Source organism: Vombatus ursinus, unplaced genomic scaffold (assembly GCF_900497805.2).
Source record: "Vombatus ursinus unplaced genomic scaffold, bare-nosed wombat genome assembly UNPS02014798.1, whole genome shotgun sequence".
Lineage (NCBI taxonomy): Eukaryota > Metazoa > Chordata > Mammalia > Diprotodontia > Vombatidae > Vombatus > Vombatus ursinus.
The window spans coordinates 58,618,663-58,634,851 of record NW_020954576.1 but is presented as its reverse complement, the minus strand read 5'-3'; the positions used below and the strand labels follow the sequence as shown (position 1 = coordinate 58,634,851).

Here is a 16,189-nt window from a genome sequence, read left to right as displayed (position 1 = left end):
GTTGCCCATCAGAGTTCAAAGTTGATGGAATGTATGCTAAAGATTAGAAATCTGAAGTGCAGAGAGTGTAGGAATTACTTCTTTGTCAGACTCTAGCTGCTTCCTAGAAGTTAAAGTCCTATGTTGAGCTGCATAGTGGTGGTCATGATTGGACCTTGCTGTCTCCTGCTAACTCCACCATTCCCACCAATTTAGGGACCTATGTACCTAGTGTCAAAAGTTATTCAGTATTTCCAGGTGCAATTTGGAATGGAAATATATTTCATTATGTAATTTTTAATTGATTTTTGTAAATAATTGGCTGAAACCTGGATATGGGAAGATGTGATGGATTCATTTTCCAAAATTGGGGGATGTGTAAGCTGAGGGCCCTTTTGTGAACCAAACATGATCTTTTTGCATGCTGGTCAAAACAAATGCAAAATAAGATGTAGTTTTACTAACATCAGAAGCACAAATTGCCTTATGGGGCATCCTTGGAGTGATTTTTGGATATTGTGATGATAATAAGTTCCCCACCGATGCTTTATACTTTGGCTTACGTTATGTTTAGTTTAGATGTGATCTTAAAAAATGTTTTGAAGTAAAAGTCTAGTCCCTAGTGTAACATGTGTTAGGTGGTCATCAGGATGGCTTTACACTATCCTCATGTTGTATTTCCATGCCACTGGGGGCAGTGCCGGTGTTTTATTATTATCATTATTTTTATTTTTCATCTGCAGATCATAAATGAAAGAATAGCTGAGTTCTCTGCTTCTGATGCTCAAAGAAATGTGTGTGCTGTGCTGAGCTGCTGCCAAGGCATTCTATCAACGCCTGCTCTTGCCATCATTTATACAGCCAAGCATGAGCTGATACTGGAATTATTAAGCAAGCTGTGCTGTCTGGCATGTCGACATCCCGAAGGAACTTTTATATCCCACTTGTTTGAAGTTCTCCACTTGGCTTTTAGTCAGTACCTCCTGATCCAGCGTCAGCAGGTCAATCCAAACCGTGTGTTTGGGGAAGTGATTGGGCACCTATTCCAGCCATGCCTTGTCTTAAGGCACTTGCTTTCCGTTGGTACGTGGACACAATGTGACCAAGGTCGTGTGCGGCAGTACTTGAGCAGGGAAGTTCGGAATCAGATTGAGTTGGTCATTCAAGGTGGAATCTTTCAGCCAGAATTGTTATCCTCTTACAAAGAGGAGCTCCTATTGAAAGAGCAGTCAAAGGACAAGAAGAAAGAGGCTATTAAAAGTATCCTGACACCAACCAACACCATGATCAACAAACTAGTTGATGTAGGCTCCTGCGAACCATCTCTCCATTTAACTGTTGTGGCTAACTCAGTGTCTTTGCTATATAAACTCTTTCTGGATTCTTACTCTAAGGAAGAAAATCAACTCGTTTGTTTCCATTTACTCCCCAAGCTTTTTGGCTGCCTAAGGATTTCGTGCCTCCCAGACGAGCAGGTAGAGGCCCTTTCCCTATCAGACTGGACTAATGAACTTTTGGTTGTAGAACAACTCCTGAACTTGGTGGCTAACAACAATATCTACAACGTGGCTGCTGACCGGATCCGGCACAAGGAGATACAATTCCAGTTTTATCGCCAACTTGCTGAGCTCCTGATAAAACATTCACAGGCCTTTGTGCCAGCATGGTTCCGATGTCTCAAGACTTTGATCTCCTTGAACCATCTGATTGTGGAGCCAGATCTGGATGACCTGGTTGCTTCAGCCTGGATTGATGCCGATGTAACCGAGCCTCGAACCAAGAAGTCTCAGGAAGCCCTCATCAATGCGCTGTTCCAGACTTATGCCAAACTCAGACAGGTGCCTCGGTTATTTGAGGATGTTTTGGGGGTGATTTGTCGGCCAGCTGCTGAGCATCTGAGGCAACCTGTTTTGACTTTGAACCTGACAGTAGTGCTTCGGGATTGTCTCATAGAGTTGCCTCCAAATCAGATCTTGGACACATGGTCCCTTCTGCTAGAGAAGTGCCAGACGTTTGTGCTGCCTTATGTGAAGGGTGATTCTGACATGGCCCTCAAGTTGCTGTCCCTGAGTTTATTGCTGCATGGTATCTTGTTTAGCATGCGATGTTTGGATAGTGGCACTCCACTGCCTGTTGTCAAGTGCACTCAGCAGGTGATGGAGAAAATGCTTCAAGAGGTCATTCAACCTATGCTTGACCTTCTAAGCAATTACCAGTCCCGGACTTCAAAGCTTGATCTGTGGCTAGAGAAGGTCAGGGATTCTGCAGTCCTGCTGTCCTATACATGGGCAGAAATTGACACTATGCTTAGTTTGAACTGCAGGCAATATGTCCCTGTAGTGGGAGCTGTTGCAGACATTTCCTCTGAGCACTTGAGCCTCTCTTCATTCCTTGCAGGTATCAATATGAAACAGTGGGAAAAGGTACAAGAACTTACAAATCATTTTGCCTTCACTAGCAAGTATTGCTTAGAACTGCTATATATGCAGAAAATGAAAAGAACTTTAATGCGAATGAGCTTCCAGTCTGATATAGACCTTCAGACTTTAAAGGATGATGCTGCCTTCATTCTCCGTTCTGGCAAAAAAAGCTTGAGACAAGGGGTTATTTTAACCATGTGGAATCACCAAATAGGGACATTGAGTTCTTCCTCTTACCCAGTGGCACATTGGCACTTGATTGTGTCAAATCTTACAATTCTTCTTTCCTATCTGTCTTCAGATGATGTGACCTATATAGCCAATGTACTTCTTAGGACTTTGCCCACCACTGAAATCCAGGAAAGCTTAGCAGAAGAAGAATCATCTATCACAATTAGACAGGTGTCCCAAGCTTTGTTTCACAGTCCCCTTTTTCCAGAAATGCAATCCCTCCACTCTGCTTTCTTAAGCTGTATTATTGAGAGATGCACTAGGATTCTGTTTTCTGGCAACCATAATGACAAGAAACTCCTAAGTCAACAATTACCCTGGCTTTTTGAAAAGGATCACATAATTTTAACACAGTGGGAAATCAAATCTGAAAAAGATGGTCCTGAGCCTTTGGAATCAAAGGAAGAAGTTGCTCAGAACTTGCTGAGGTTAGCAAAGACAGACATCCCCATTATTTTGAAGGGAGACCAACTAGAAAAAATCATGGGCATACTGGAATTTTTTTCTGTTTTAAAATTGGACTCTCTCTTGCCGTCATACCACGTACATTGTTTTCTTCTGTTGCTATCCACGGCAACCAACACCAAAGCCGATAGCTCTTGCGTATCAACAGGGAGTCTCAAATTTCTAATGACTTCTTACCAGCTTCTTGATTATTTGCAAAAGGGCAAAAATGCCCGCTTGATGTTTAAAATCATGTATGCTAGTGATATATTTGAGGTCATATTGACTTCACTGTTTAATGTGAGCAAGAGATTTCTCGTTGATGTGGACACACCTTCCTGGTTGGAATTCCTCCAGGTAGTAGGGACTTTCTTAGAACATTTTTTTGAGGTGACCATCCAGTTGAAGCTGAGTCTGGTCCTCAATTTTGAGAAAATCTTATCATTTATCTCAAATTGCACAATATACAAGGAAACAACTTCAGGCAAGCAGTTGGAAAACCGAGGCTCCCTAAGCAGACAACTTCTTTTGGTGTCTTTAACTAAATTGTGCCAAATTTTGAATTGTTACGTTGAGCAGAAGAAGTTCTCAAGTAGGCTGCTTGATTTGTTGCAGCAAGCCATCCTCCACACCGGAGTATTTGTCCAGCTTTGCTCAGAGAACAAAGACTGGCTCCTTCCTTCAGTTTTCATTTCATCCATTACCACGCTCCTTAAAGTTGAACTGAGCCATCAGTCCCGGGCCAGAGATGCAACATGTTCAGAAGCCAAAGACAGCATGCTGCTTTCCCATACTCCTTTGTATAGGAAAGTTTATTCCTGGATATTGACAGAATTGCCGAGTCTGGCGGCAGATGACCAGTCATTCAAGTTAGCCTTGCAGTTCTTGACACTGTTCTCTTCGACGCTAGAGTTGCATCCCAGTGAGGATACAGTTTTTGTTAACATATTTCATTCCATAAAAAGAGTCCTTGCTGGTATGTTGCTTTATCTTCAGCTAATTTTGTATTATCTACTATGAATTATTGGGAAAAATGCTTCTGGGGCTGTTGCTTATTTGGAATTTAACTACATACAATTTTGAAGTCTAGTACTCTCTTTTTTTCTTAATGGCCAGCCACCCATTGATTAAACTAGATGGAACAGTTCCAGTTGTTCCGTTTCACTAGTGATAATGGCTCTTTCTTTTCTCGGAATCATCTGAGAAAAGACTAGTCTGTGTCTAATCTTTCTTAATATAGGCATACTTTGTATAAGGTTGCACTGACCAATGACCTTTTTTGTAGAGAGACACAATTATGCGGTAGAGAGAACTTTTGAATTGGGATCAGGAGACTACGGTTCCACATGAGGGCCTGACACTTCCTAGATATGTGACCCTGAGCCAGGTTTAGCTTCTCTTAGCTTCAGTTTTCTTGTTTGGAAAAGTGGTCTGTTGATGCTTGTATTATCTACTTTGCATCCTCCATGTGAAACAAGTGTTTTTTTTTAAACCTACAAACTATATAAACGTAAACTCTTATTACTTCTAACAAAATCTAACCGTAGTCATGAAACTCTACTGTAATATCATTTGACCAATCACCTAATTTTAATGTTATTCCTGGGGAATGACCTTCCCCTATTCTCAAAATAATGCTTTTAAATGCATAAAATAAAGTACATAGAATTATAAAGGAAACTAATTATTGAAATGCAATGTTGAAAACGTTTTTTTTTAAAAGTTAATGAACCCCAGGTTAATAATCTATCACAATTAGACAGGTGTCCCAAGCTTTGTTTCACAGTATTAAGTATTAAGTAAGATGCCAGCATTATCATTTGTTTTTGTTTTAGAGCTACTGTGCTGTTAAAAAAAAGTAACATCTTATAGGATAGAGGAACCTCATAAGGGATTGTTAAGGTTTTTAGCCATCATGTTCTGTAGTGATTTATTAGGCTGTCTTATAGTTTATAATTGTTGATAGGAAATAATTTACCTACAGATGAAGAATAAACAGTAACTTGTATTTAGCTAGTTACACCATCACTTAGAGTCCTTGATCTTTTTAAGTAGAGGGTGGGGTAGATCAGTTCATTAATCTAATATACCCCTTACAATAAAGGTACAGATTTCTTTCTCCCAGTTGACAAGCTCATAGCTTGTGAGGAGATGACATATTTTCTGATTTATCTGTTGATGGCTACAAAGCTTTGTTTCCAGTTCAAGGCAGGACTGTATTAACAAGTGAATGTTGCAGTCTAGAAAGTGAAGCCACCTGGACTGTCTGGGACCAAAGCCAGAGTTTGAGTGTTATGGCCTGAATAGCACTAGTATTGTCCCAGTCTTCAAAAGCCTCTCTATATCTCTAATTCAGTTGTAAGTTAATTTAAAAAGGCTTTGCTATCTCTTTGCTGTGTCCTTTTATATCAGCTACTGTAAGGAAGACATTCATCTTCTAATAGAGCTAAAATTTGGTGATTTGTTCAGGCCAATGATAGGGATCTGAAATGGATTGCCTGTTAGAATAGTATCTGAAGTACTGCTTCCTCTCCGCTTTGTTAAATACAGAACCTTATCCTTGCCATTTTTTCTGCCTTAACCTCATAGTACCCTGGACTCAATGGTACTCAAAACTCTTGATTCAGTTGCTGAAAAAGTTAATGTGATCTTAAGCTCCATTAGTGTGTTTAGATCAAGGGAGATTATTGTTTCAGGGAACTGTCTGCCATTTAAATCGCATGTGGAGTATTTCATTTAGTTCTGGGTACCATATTTAAGTGGAATATTGACAAACTGGAAAAGGAATATGGTCAGGAGAGTGGTGGGCCTGAAAATCGTGTCAGGAGGAGACTAGAGTAGAACTGAAATGTGATGACTATCGGCAAAAATTTAGAGGGCCATGATCTGAAAGAGAGAGTCTTGTGCAGCTTGAGAGTTGGACCATATGAACATAGACCTTGAGCTCGAAAGGGCCTCAGAAGCCAGCAAAGCCGGCTAGTCCAACACCCTTATTTTATAGATAAGGAAACCGAGGCTCAGGCACATTAAGTGGCTTGCCCACAGCCACACGGGGAGTGTTAGAAGTGAGTGACTCCTGAGTCAGTGATCTTCCCACGGTACTATGCCTCTTTAGATTGTAAACTAACAGGAGGCTGATTTCAGTTTGGTCGAAGAAAGAACTTTGAAAAGCATTTAGGACAGTTAAAAATGGAGTGAATTGACTTGTGAGAATTCTTCATTACTGGAAGTACTCAGCTCAGTGGCTCCCTGTTAGGGATGTTCTAGAGTAGATTCATTCATGTGTTTGTTGGGCAGTTGGACTTAGTAACCCCTTAATTCCCTTCCAATGTGAAGTTTCTAGAATTATTTTTGCATTTTGACACTATCAGCTCAGCTTTTAACGTCTTAAATTAGTTCATGTGTCCAGAAGACAATCATAGCTATTCCTTAAAAGGTGGTACATATCCCCAGATCCTACCTAGTATAAAAAAAGAAGTCATACATGAGTTTTCAGATAATTAAAAATGCTGTATCTTTACTTTTGTTTTTCTCTTTTTTTTTAATAGAGGAAATATTTGGATGTTGCCTCTGTGTATATGTATGTGTGTATGTGTACATGCCTGTGCAAGTGCACATGCATACACCACAAGCAAGAGCGTTCTTAGCTTATGATTTGAGGAGCAGTTGGAGTTTCTGGATGTGGTTGAGAGTTATTGAGTTTATAAGTATTAGTAATGTAGATGTCTTCTCAATATGTGAAAATGTGAAGGATGTTTTGTCTTTTGAACTTTCTGCAAAGTTGATTCAGATATACTATGAAAAAAAATGAACCAGTAGGGTTCTTCAAAAAAAAAAAATCCAGTGGATTGTATCCTCATTGTAGATCAAGTATCACTTCTGTGTTCTGGTCCTAGTTGACTAGATTAGTTGTATAACCTTGAGCGAAGCACTTAACCATCTACACCGCAGTTTTCTCATCTGCAAAATGAAGGGAAGGAGGGAATGGGCAAAATAATCTTAAAGGTCCTGTCTAAGTAGAAGTCTAATTTGTTTCTTTCCAGTGCCCATGTATGGAGTGACAAGAGAATACCTTAAGGCAAACAGCTTTAATTTCCCTGCCCTGTTTCTGGTATTCAGTACATTTCTGATCTAGTCCCCCAAATGTTCCTGAGACGACTGAGCCTGTAGGTCCAGGGGAGAATTGTCATGTGAATCTGAACCAATGTTGTCTCCTTAGGCTTCTTTAGACTGGCATTAGTTCTTTAAACCAAAGGTCTAATAGGTCCAACTTACTCTGGAACCTCTCCCCAACCCTGCTCTAGAGAGGATTCTCTGTGTCAGACAAAGCATAGCATTTTTTGTTATTGTTGTGTTGTTTGAGTTGTGTCTGACTCTTTGTGACCCCTTTTGGGATTTTCTTAGCAAAGATACTGGAGGGGTTTGCCATTTTCTTCTCCAGTTCATTTAACAGATGAGGAAACTGAGGCAAACTGAGGGTCAAGTGACTTGCTCAGGATCACACAGCTAGCAAGTGTCAGAGGCCCTATTTGAACTCAGTTTTTCCTGACTCCAGATCTGACATTCTGTCCACTGTACCACCTAGCTACCCAAAAACATAGAGTAAAAAAGCCATTTATTTCTCCACAGCAACCCTGAGAGGTAGATGGTATTATTATTCCCATTTAACAGGTAAGGAAATTGAGGCAAACAGAGATTAAATGACTTGCTCAGGGTCACACAGGTAATAAATGTCTGAGTCCAGTTTTGAACTAATGTCTTCTAACTCCAGGCCCAGCACTCTAGTCATTGTGCCATCTAGCACTCAGGCCCTGTGTTTTGTCAGCTTTCCCCCCTTTTAACTTAAGCTTGCTCTCCTCACTTCTGAAGGTTGGAGAGCCCAAATAGGTTTTGGAAAGATCCCTGTCTGTGGGTCAGAAGATATGTCACTGTCTGGTCACATGGTCTTAGGCAAGTGACTTGATCTCATTGTGTTCAGTTTCCTAATGTGAAATGAGGACTATGGAGTATGGATCTCTTATGGTCATTCTGGCTTTAAAATTGGGATTTTAATATGTGTAGAGCTAGGCCTTTCAAGATGGGGCAGTCCCTATCCAGTGATTTTAGGAGCCCCTGTAGGGTCACCTGCTCCAAAGTATGTTTTCTTCACCTGCTTATTGACCTTTGAAATTCCTTCATAGAGAATGAGCTTTTAATCCAACTATTAGAGACAAGGTTAAAGTGAAAAATATCCCACGGAGAGGCGACATTTAAATTCACGTTGTTGTGAGGGAGTAATGGGGGAGGGAGGCGAGAGCAATAGGGGACTGCACCTCTGAAGGGACAGTGTGGGTGGTATAAAAAGAGCATCTCTTAAGATCACCTGACTGCTTCATAGTTTTGTTTAGGTTTATCCTGAACATATTAATAGTTTTAGAGAGAAAAAAAAGTTGAGTTTTTTTTTTTCCCCAGATAGAAAATAAACGAAATCAGATAAACTTTAAAGCTAGGATAGTTTTTCTTCTGAATCAACCTGATAAGTGATGGATTTTTCTTTCTCTGTTCACAGATCCTGGAATACAGGTCAATGAAGATGTGGAACCTCTTATGGTGGTGCTGTTTAACCAGCTGCTGGTTGAAAGCACCACTGAGGAGTTCCAGATGATAATGCAGCATATACTCCAGGGACTAGAGATCAGTAACATTTGGAGACCAGATATAAACGTGAGTGATTCTCTTATCTGTTTCTAAGGTGTTTGGCTTGTTTGTCTTTTCTGAAGTTTTATTTATTACCTGATCTTTATGCAAATGGAAAAACTTTTGAGATGTTATATCCCTGGATTCATGTCCTGCCTTTGACACGTATTGGCTACATTATCCTGAGTAAGCCACTTAACCTCTCAATGCTTCAAGCAACTCTCTTAACTACACGTTTTAGAGCAAATGTAGATCTTTGTTGGTTGAAGAAGTTCATCTTTGAGAGCTCACTGTAATGATGAAATCACAGATTCAATTAAAAAAAATAATTAAAATGCAGATCGAAGCATACTGTTTGCTCTTTTATTTCCTTCTGTTTAGTTTCTTCTTTCTTGTGGTTTCTCCTGTTGGTTCTAATTCTTTACAACATGACTAATGTGAAAACATGTTTAATAGGAATGTATATGTAGAGCCTATATCAGATTATATGCTGTCTTGGGGAGGGAGGGGGAGAAAATTGAAAACTCAAAAGCTTATGGAAATGAATGTTAAAACTAAAAATTAATTAATTATTAAAAAAAAGATAATGAAACTTGTCTGTTTTATCTTTTGTGATCTCTATCCCTTTTTTCTGGTTATGAAGTCTTCTCAAACAACTGATCTGAAAGGTACATATTGCTTTCTGATTTTCCTAACAGTTCTCATAGGGTCTTTCCCCCAACATTTTATATTCTTGGACTTACCAAACACCAGGCTACTATGTTTAATTGCTTTTGGATCCTGCTAATCTACTTTCTTATAATGATTTTTATAGTTTTTTGGCCAGTACTAATTTCTTTTCACATCACTTACGTTTCCCATGGTATCTCTCTCTCCCAACTACCCAGAGAATCATTCCTTATATGAATGAGTAAAAAAAAAAAAAGAAGAAAAAAGAAGTAAAAATTCTACAAACTAACCAACATATCGAAAAGTCTTACATTATATATGATTTTCCACACCCAGTTCCCCACTTCTGCAAAGAAATAGTGGGAAATATCTTCACATTTATATATCTTTTGCAGGGGCTAGCATTCAGTTTTGATTTTTTTTTTAATTATAGCTTCTATTCACGTTATTGTAGTCATTGTATATGTTGATTTCCTTGTTCCACTTACTTCATTCCGCATCAATTTGTGTCTTTCCATTCTTTGTGTTAATCATGTTCATTGTTTCTTATAACACAGTTATATTCATATGCCATAATTTGTTTAGCCATTCATTCTTCAGTTGATGCATCTACTTTGTTTTCAGTTCTTTTCTACCACAAAAAGTGCTGCTGTAAATAGTTTAATGTATATGTCACCATTTAAAAAACTGTTGACCTCCTTGGGACATATGCCTATTAGTGCACTCTCTGGGTCAAAGAATAGAAATTCAGTTACTTATTTTGCGTAATTCCAAATTTCTTTCCAAACTGTGTTCATTCCTAGCTTTACTAAAAATGAATTAATGTTCCCATCTTTCCATAGGCCCTCCAACATTGACTGTTCCTATCTTTTATCATTCTTGCCAATTTACTGGTTGTGAGGTGGAATCTCAGTATTGTTTTGACTTGCATTTCTCTTTATTATTAGTGATTTAGAACATTCATATGGTCGTTAATAGTTTGCAGTTCCTCTTTTGAAACCTGTTTATTTATATCCTTTGACCACTTGTCTATGGGGAAATAGCTTTTGGTCTTAAATGTTTCTGTTATTTATATATAGTGGATATCAGACCCTTAATCAGATATTAGATACAAAGCTTTTTTTCCCCAGTATGACGTCTTCCTTTTTCTTAGTTGCATTATTTTCTTCAGGCAAAAGCTTTTTAATTTCATAAAATCAAAATTACCTATTTATGTTTTATAAGTTCCTCTTTTCCTTTGTCCAGTTAAGAATTTACCCCCAACCTTTAGCTATGAAAAGTATCTAATCTTGTCTTTTTTTCTATTTAAAAAAAAATAGTATTCCCTTTAATATTTAGGATCCATATCCATTTTAAATTTATTGTGGAATGTGGTTTAAAGTGTTGGTCTAAACCTAATTTCTACCAGACTGCTTTCAAGTTTTCTTAACAATTCTTTTCAAATAGGGAGTTCTTTTCTAGATTTTTTTTAGGTTTTTCAAACACTTAGTTATGTTGAGTTGTGATTTCTCTTTCTTCCTTACTTAGTATGTTCCATTGAGCTACTTTTCTCTCTTTTAATTATTAAAAAATGGTTTGATGATTGCTTCTTTCTAATGTAATTTGAAGTCTGGTTGTACTATTTCCCCTCTTACCTTTTTTTTTTTTTTTTTTTGTTATTTCACTTGATATTCTAGATCTTTTGTTTTCCTAAATGAATTTTGTTGTTAGGCCTAGCTCTATAAAGTCTCCCTTTGGTAGTTAAATTGGTATAGCATAAATCTATAAATTAACTTTGATAGTATTGTCACTTTTGTTATATTGGAATGGCCAAAGCATGAACACTGAATGCCTCTTAAGGTACCTGATTTTCTTTATTTCTGAAAACTGTTTTGTTAGAGTTGCTGAATATTCTGTTGCAGATAGTAGTCACTGATGCTAACTTACATGAGGATACTGATGGTTGACATAATCTCTTATAATTTTGGGACAAAATTGATTCTTTCTTACATTATCCTGTAATCTTTACTATTCTCTCTATTTCCTGGTATTCTTCATCAGTATATGTAAGCCTCAAAGGGATGCTCATGGCACTGTATTTGTTATAGTAAGTTTTGGTTATAATGTTTGGTTATGTCGTGGCCCCTACCTACTTAGTGATAGAATGGGTAACTCATTTATCAATACACAGAAACTATGTGTTATCCATGTCCTTTGATATCAGTATTCTATTGGATTCTGTTAATGACATTCTAGTAATGTTTTTTTCTTAAGATGGATTCATTTCCTTCTTCTTGCTGCTTTTTTGCCTCTTAGGACATTTTGTCAGCTATTAAATTGATCAAATTGCTGCTCAAATGCCCTTCGGATGGAGAGAAAATAAGATCTTTTTGGGTGGTCTGCCCTCAGATAATCTCAGCTTTAACTGTAAGTATCTTGTGGTTTATCACAGTTATTTAGTCCTTAACCAGGGGTTCTTAACCTGGGAGTACATTGGGTTGGTGGTTTTATGTTTTTTATTTTTAATATTTTGGCATTTATATTTCTATATAATTATTTTCCTTTGTAATCATATGTATTTTATTTTATACATTTAAAAACATTGTTCTGAGAAAGGATACAGAAAAGGTTAAGAACTCCTTCCTTAGATAATGCTTTTCCCTTTTTGTAATTACTTCTATGAGTTAAAACAGAAGAGAAAATATATAGTCTTTGTCTTTTGGATAATATTTATTCCTAGAAACCATGATATGGAGGAGATTGGCGTAAGAGGAAATCCTTGTTATGTATATGCAGTGTTCTGACAGTGTAAAGTGCTGTTATATCCATCTGCTAGGATGTATTGGGTTGAATCCATAGCATTAGTGGATAAAGAAGGCAGGGGAAAAAATCTTGGTCTTTATTAGGTAGCATTAAATGACCTGAAAGATAGGCAGTGTGGTATAGTGCTCTGGTCTTGGAATTAGGAAGACCTTGGATAGATATTAGGTGTGAAACTATGCCTTTAATCATTTAACTTCTTAGTTTCCCAGACAACATTCTAAAACTTTAAATGTAGATGAGTTGCTGGTCTGCCATCAGTAGAAGGCATTTCCATATTGTGAATTACTTAACATCAATGAAATCACAGTTCTGTCTATGAAAGAAAGTGGCTGGAGTAGTGAACTCAGTATAGCAAAAAATGGAGACAGTATGTCTTCTGATGTTGCCAACTTGGGATAACTGAGAAAGGATTTGGGGAACTCTGCCACTGTAGAAAATTTTACTGGAATTGATAGTGGTTGAACTAGTAAAATTTAGTGTGTAGTAAGAAAGTAGATTTATTTAATGGACTTGGATGCTTCAGATGGGGAGTTATTGTTAAATTCTTAGGAAAATGTCATAGTTTGGCACCCTTGAGTACACTTAGGAAGCCTGAAGAAATTCATAATGGTTCACAGCTTATTTTACAGCAAAATTACTGTGGTTTAGTTTGGGAATGAGTAATGTTCCTGTTTTCTAAAGATCCTGAAATTAATAATTTCAAGCCCAAGTTTATTGAGCATAATAAGAATTAACACCTTCATTGGCCCTCACTTAAGTTCTTTAATGCACAAAAAAATGATTACCCCAGTCATGAAAAAAAAAAAGGTAGAAGGAGATTTAAATAGCGGGACTAAGAAATTTAATATATTTTCTCAGGCTGTCCTAGTCTCTTTCTATTGAATTTCCATTAGAATATGAATTACTGGTGCAATTTTAAGTTTACCTGTCTCTGGAAACCTATGGAGACCTTAGACTCTTCAAGTGGTATAAAGGAATGGCACTGATGGATTTCACAATAAATATACAGTATAATTTTTTAGTCCTGATCATTTTTGGAAGTTATTCTCAAAATCATATTATGCCACAGATATTGAACTTGCATTTCAACCATAAGAACTGCTCTGCCTAGTACTGGGTTGGAAGCAATTCTAAGCCATGACTTGTCAGGCAGTGCCTGGGCCTTCCGACACATGACCTGATTTCCAAAGATATTAATTCACTGTCTCTCACCTTCCATTCATCTCTGAGAAATGTAAAAAGTAAGCTTAAACACTGTCATTTTTTTTTGTTTGTTGTCAATGTTTTACGTGCACTGAGACAAACTTTTAGGTTTCATGTTTTGAGAAGTTGATGAGCTAACTCTTTTCCTAACAAAGGCCTTCTCTCCAAGGTGGATGAACACAGTGCATGTTGATAGCAAAGAGGGCGAGGTATACATTATAGGACCTTAAAGTTTATTTACCAGTCTCCTCTACTTTTCTTAATTGCCTTTTAACCTACTCTAATTTGTTATATTGGTTTTTATTTTTATCTTTACTATTTAAATTTTTATCTTTTGCTCTTTGCTTTTTGAAATGGGGTTTTATTTTCTTTCTTTCTGCTTGTCTTTTCAGTTTCAAAACAAAGAGGCTTGTCAGGACCAGTCCTTGCTTCTCACTGTCGTTGTGCCCATTTTAGATACAGTGGCTTCTTTGCTTCGCCAAGGAGAAAGCATAATTAAAAATCCACATCATGTCAGCCTGGCTTTCAGTATTCTTTTGGCAGTCCCTTTGGATCACCTGAAGCCCCAGGAATACAGTAGCATCTTCTTAGGGATACATGAAGTACTCTTTTCCATCCTGCAGTGTCATTCAAAGGTAAGGAGAGGACAAGTCCCAGGTTACTTTTCCTAGCATTATTATTTTAAAGTCACAGAGTTTTAGAACTGGAAGAGACCAAACATCATTTAATCTACTCTTCATTTTACATACAAGGGAACTAAAGCCCAGATACATATAGTAGCTGGCGCATGGTCACAAAGTGCTGGATTCAGGACTATGGCTCGCTTCTTCTGACTCCCAGTCCAGGGATATTTCCCATATGCTAGACTTTTTTGTTGTTGTTGTTCAGTCATTTTAGGCATGTCCCACCCTTTGTGGTACCATTTGGGCTTATCTTGGAAAAGATACATAAGTTTCCACTTCCTTTTCCAGTGGATCCATTTTGTTAGGCAATCAGAAGTTAAGTGACTTGCCTACGGTCACATAGCTAGGATGTTTCTGAAGCTGGATTTAAACTCAGGTCTTTGTGACTCCAGGCCCAGTGCGCTATCCACTGGACACCAACTGCCTCTATGCCATATTTACTTAAAATTAACAAGAAACTTTAACAAATAATAAAATTATGCCATCGCAAGCTTTTTGACACCTCTAGATAATTGCCCAGTTTGGAAAAAAAAAATATACAGAAATAACTAAAGCATCTCATGTAGATGTACTCTTTGAATTCTTGATGTAAGTGTAGAAATAATTGATGCTGAGTTTTAGCCTTATAGTGAGAAATAAAATTGAGAACAAGTGAAGTATATGTGACTGTTACAAATGAAACTGGTATGTATAAGATGTGCTATTAAACATTTTGAGATTGTAGTCAGGACTTTTCCCTGCAGTGTTGCTTACTTTATACAACATGAATACATGGTCTCAAAAATCAACTCAAAGCTGAAGAATTGAAGGGGTTGTGGTCCTGGGTTGAAGTGGTTTTCAAGTGAATTTCATTTTGTTTCAGTTTGATATTCATTAAGTACTTTCTGCTTGCAGTGTGTTGTGCTAGATAACACAGATTTAAAAATGATGTAGATAGTCTACCTAGTGGAACAAGGGTGGGTATGACATGCATACAGATAACTATGAGAAAAAGTAGAATGCTGTAGGGGCAAAGAGTAGCCCTGAGAAAAGTGAGGAGTCAGGGATTACTTTCACCTGAGGGTTTGGAGTTAATGAATGAGATGGTATCTAAGTGTGGGTCTTAAGGGAATGGACGTCCTTCAGCAGAAATCTTCTAAACATCAGGGGCGGTGTGGGCAAAGCTATAGAAATTGAGTAGTTAGGATAGCAAGAAGTAGACAATGGCTAGTTTAGCTGGAATTTAGAATAGGTACTAGTATAAGATCTGGTTAGGTTAGGTAGATAACAAATTGTGAGTGAATAAATGAAAAAGCATTTAAGTACTTGAAATGTACAAAGTCAGTCAGTAAATGATCATTAAGTATCTACTATGTTCCAGACAGTGTGCTAAGTGCTGGGTATGTTGTTATTGTTGTTGTTTGTCCTTCATCTTCAAAGAGGACCATGGCATGAGGAAGGTGATGATGCCGTGACTTGCAAGTGAATTGGATTTAAGTGGGGGCTGTGCAAAGTCAGCAGCCTCACTTTTTCCTCTAGAGCCATCTGGGTTCAGTGGCAAGATGACCCTGGACGCAGTGGGAGACCTTGGCCTTTTTCACTGGGAATTTAAGAAAGGCAAAAGAGAATCCCTTCCCATAAGAAGCTCACCATCTCAACATCATAGAAAATGTGCAAACAACTATGTACAAATGAGCTATGAATTGGAAATAATCAACAGAGGGAATGCACTGGAATTAAGAGGTTTTGGGACAAATTTACTGAGAAGGTAGGATTTTAGCTGGGCCTTGAAAGAAATCAGAAAGCACAGATGAGGAGGGAGGATAGGCAGCAAAAATGCCATGGACTGGGAGATAAAGTGTCTTGTTTGGAGAACAGCAAGGAGGTCAGTGTCACTGAAATGAAGAATAAATACATACTGGGAGGGTGTGTTTTCATAACACTGGAAAGGTATGGGGAGGGCTAGGTTATGAAGGGCTTTGAGTGCCAAACCAGGGATTTTATATTTGATTCTGGAAGTGATAGGGAGCCACTGAAATTTATTGAGTAGGAGGATGTCATGGTTGGATCTTCACTTTGGCAGCTGAATGGAGGATGGATTGG

General features: G+C 37.9%; 1 protein-coding gene across 1 annotated transcript in view; it reads left to right on the top strand.

Moving 5' to 3' along the window:
* The window catches only part of LOC114049788 (unhealthy ribosome biogenesis protein 2 homolog), a 46,279-nt gene that overhangs the window by 5,475 nt on the left and 24,615 nt on the right, over window positions 1-16,189 (top strand). Inside the window, exons 4-7 of the mRNA XM_027871197.1 lie at window positions 723-4,050; window positions 8,623-8,777; window positions 11,715-11,825; window positions 13,817-14,059. Of these exons, the coding sequence (XP_027726998.1) occupies window positions 723-4,050; window positions 8,623-8,777; window positions 11,715-11,825; window positions 13,817-14,059 (3,837 nt within the window). The remainder of the gene's footprint in view (window positions 1-722; window positions 4,051-8,622; window positions 8,778-11,714; window positions 11,826-13,816; window positions 14,060-16,189) is intronic.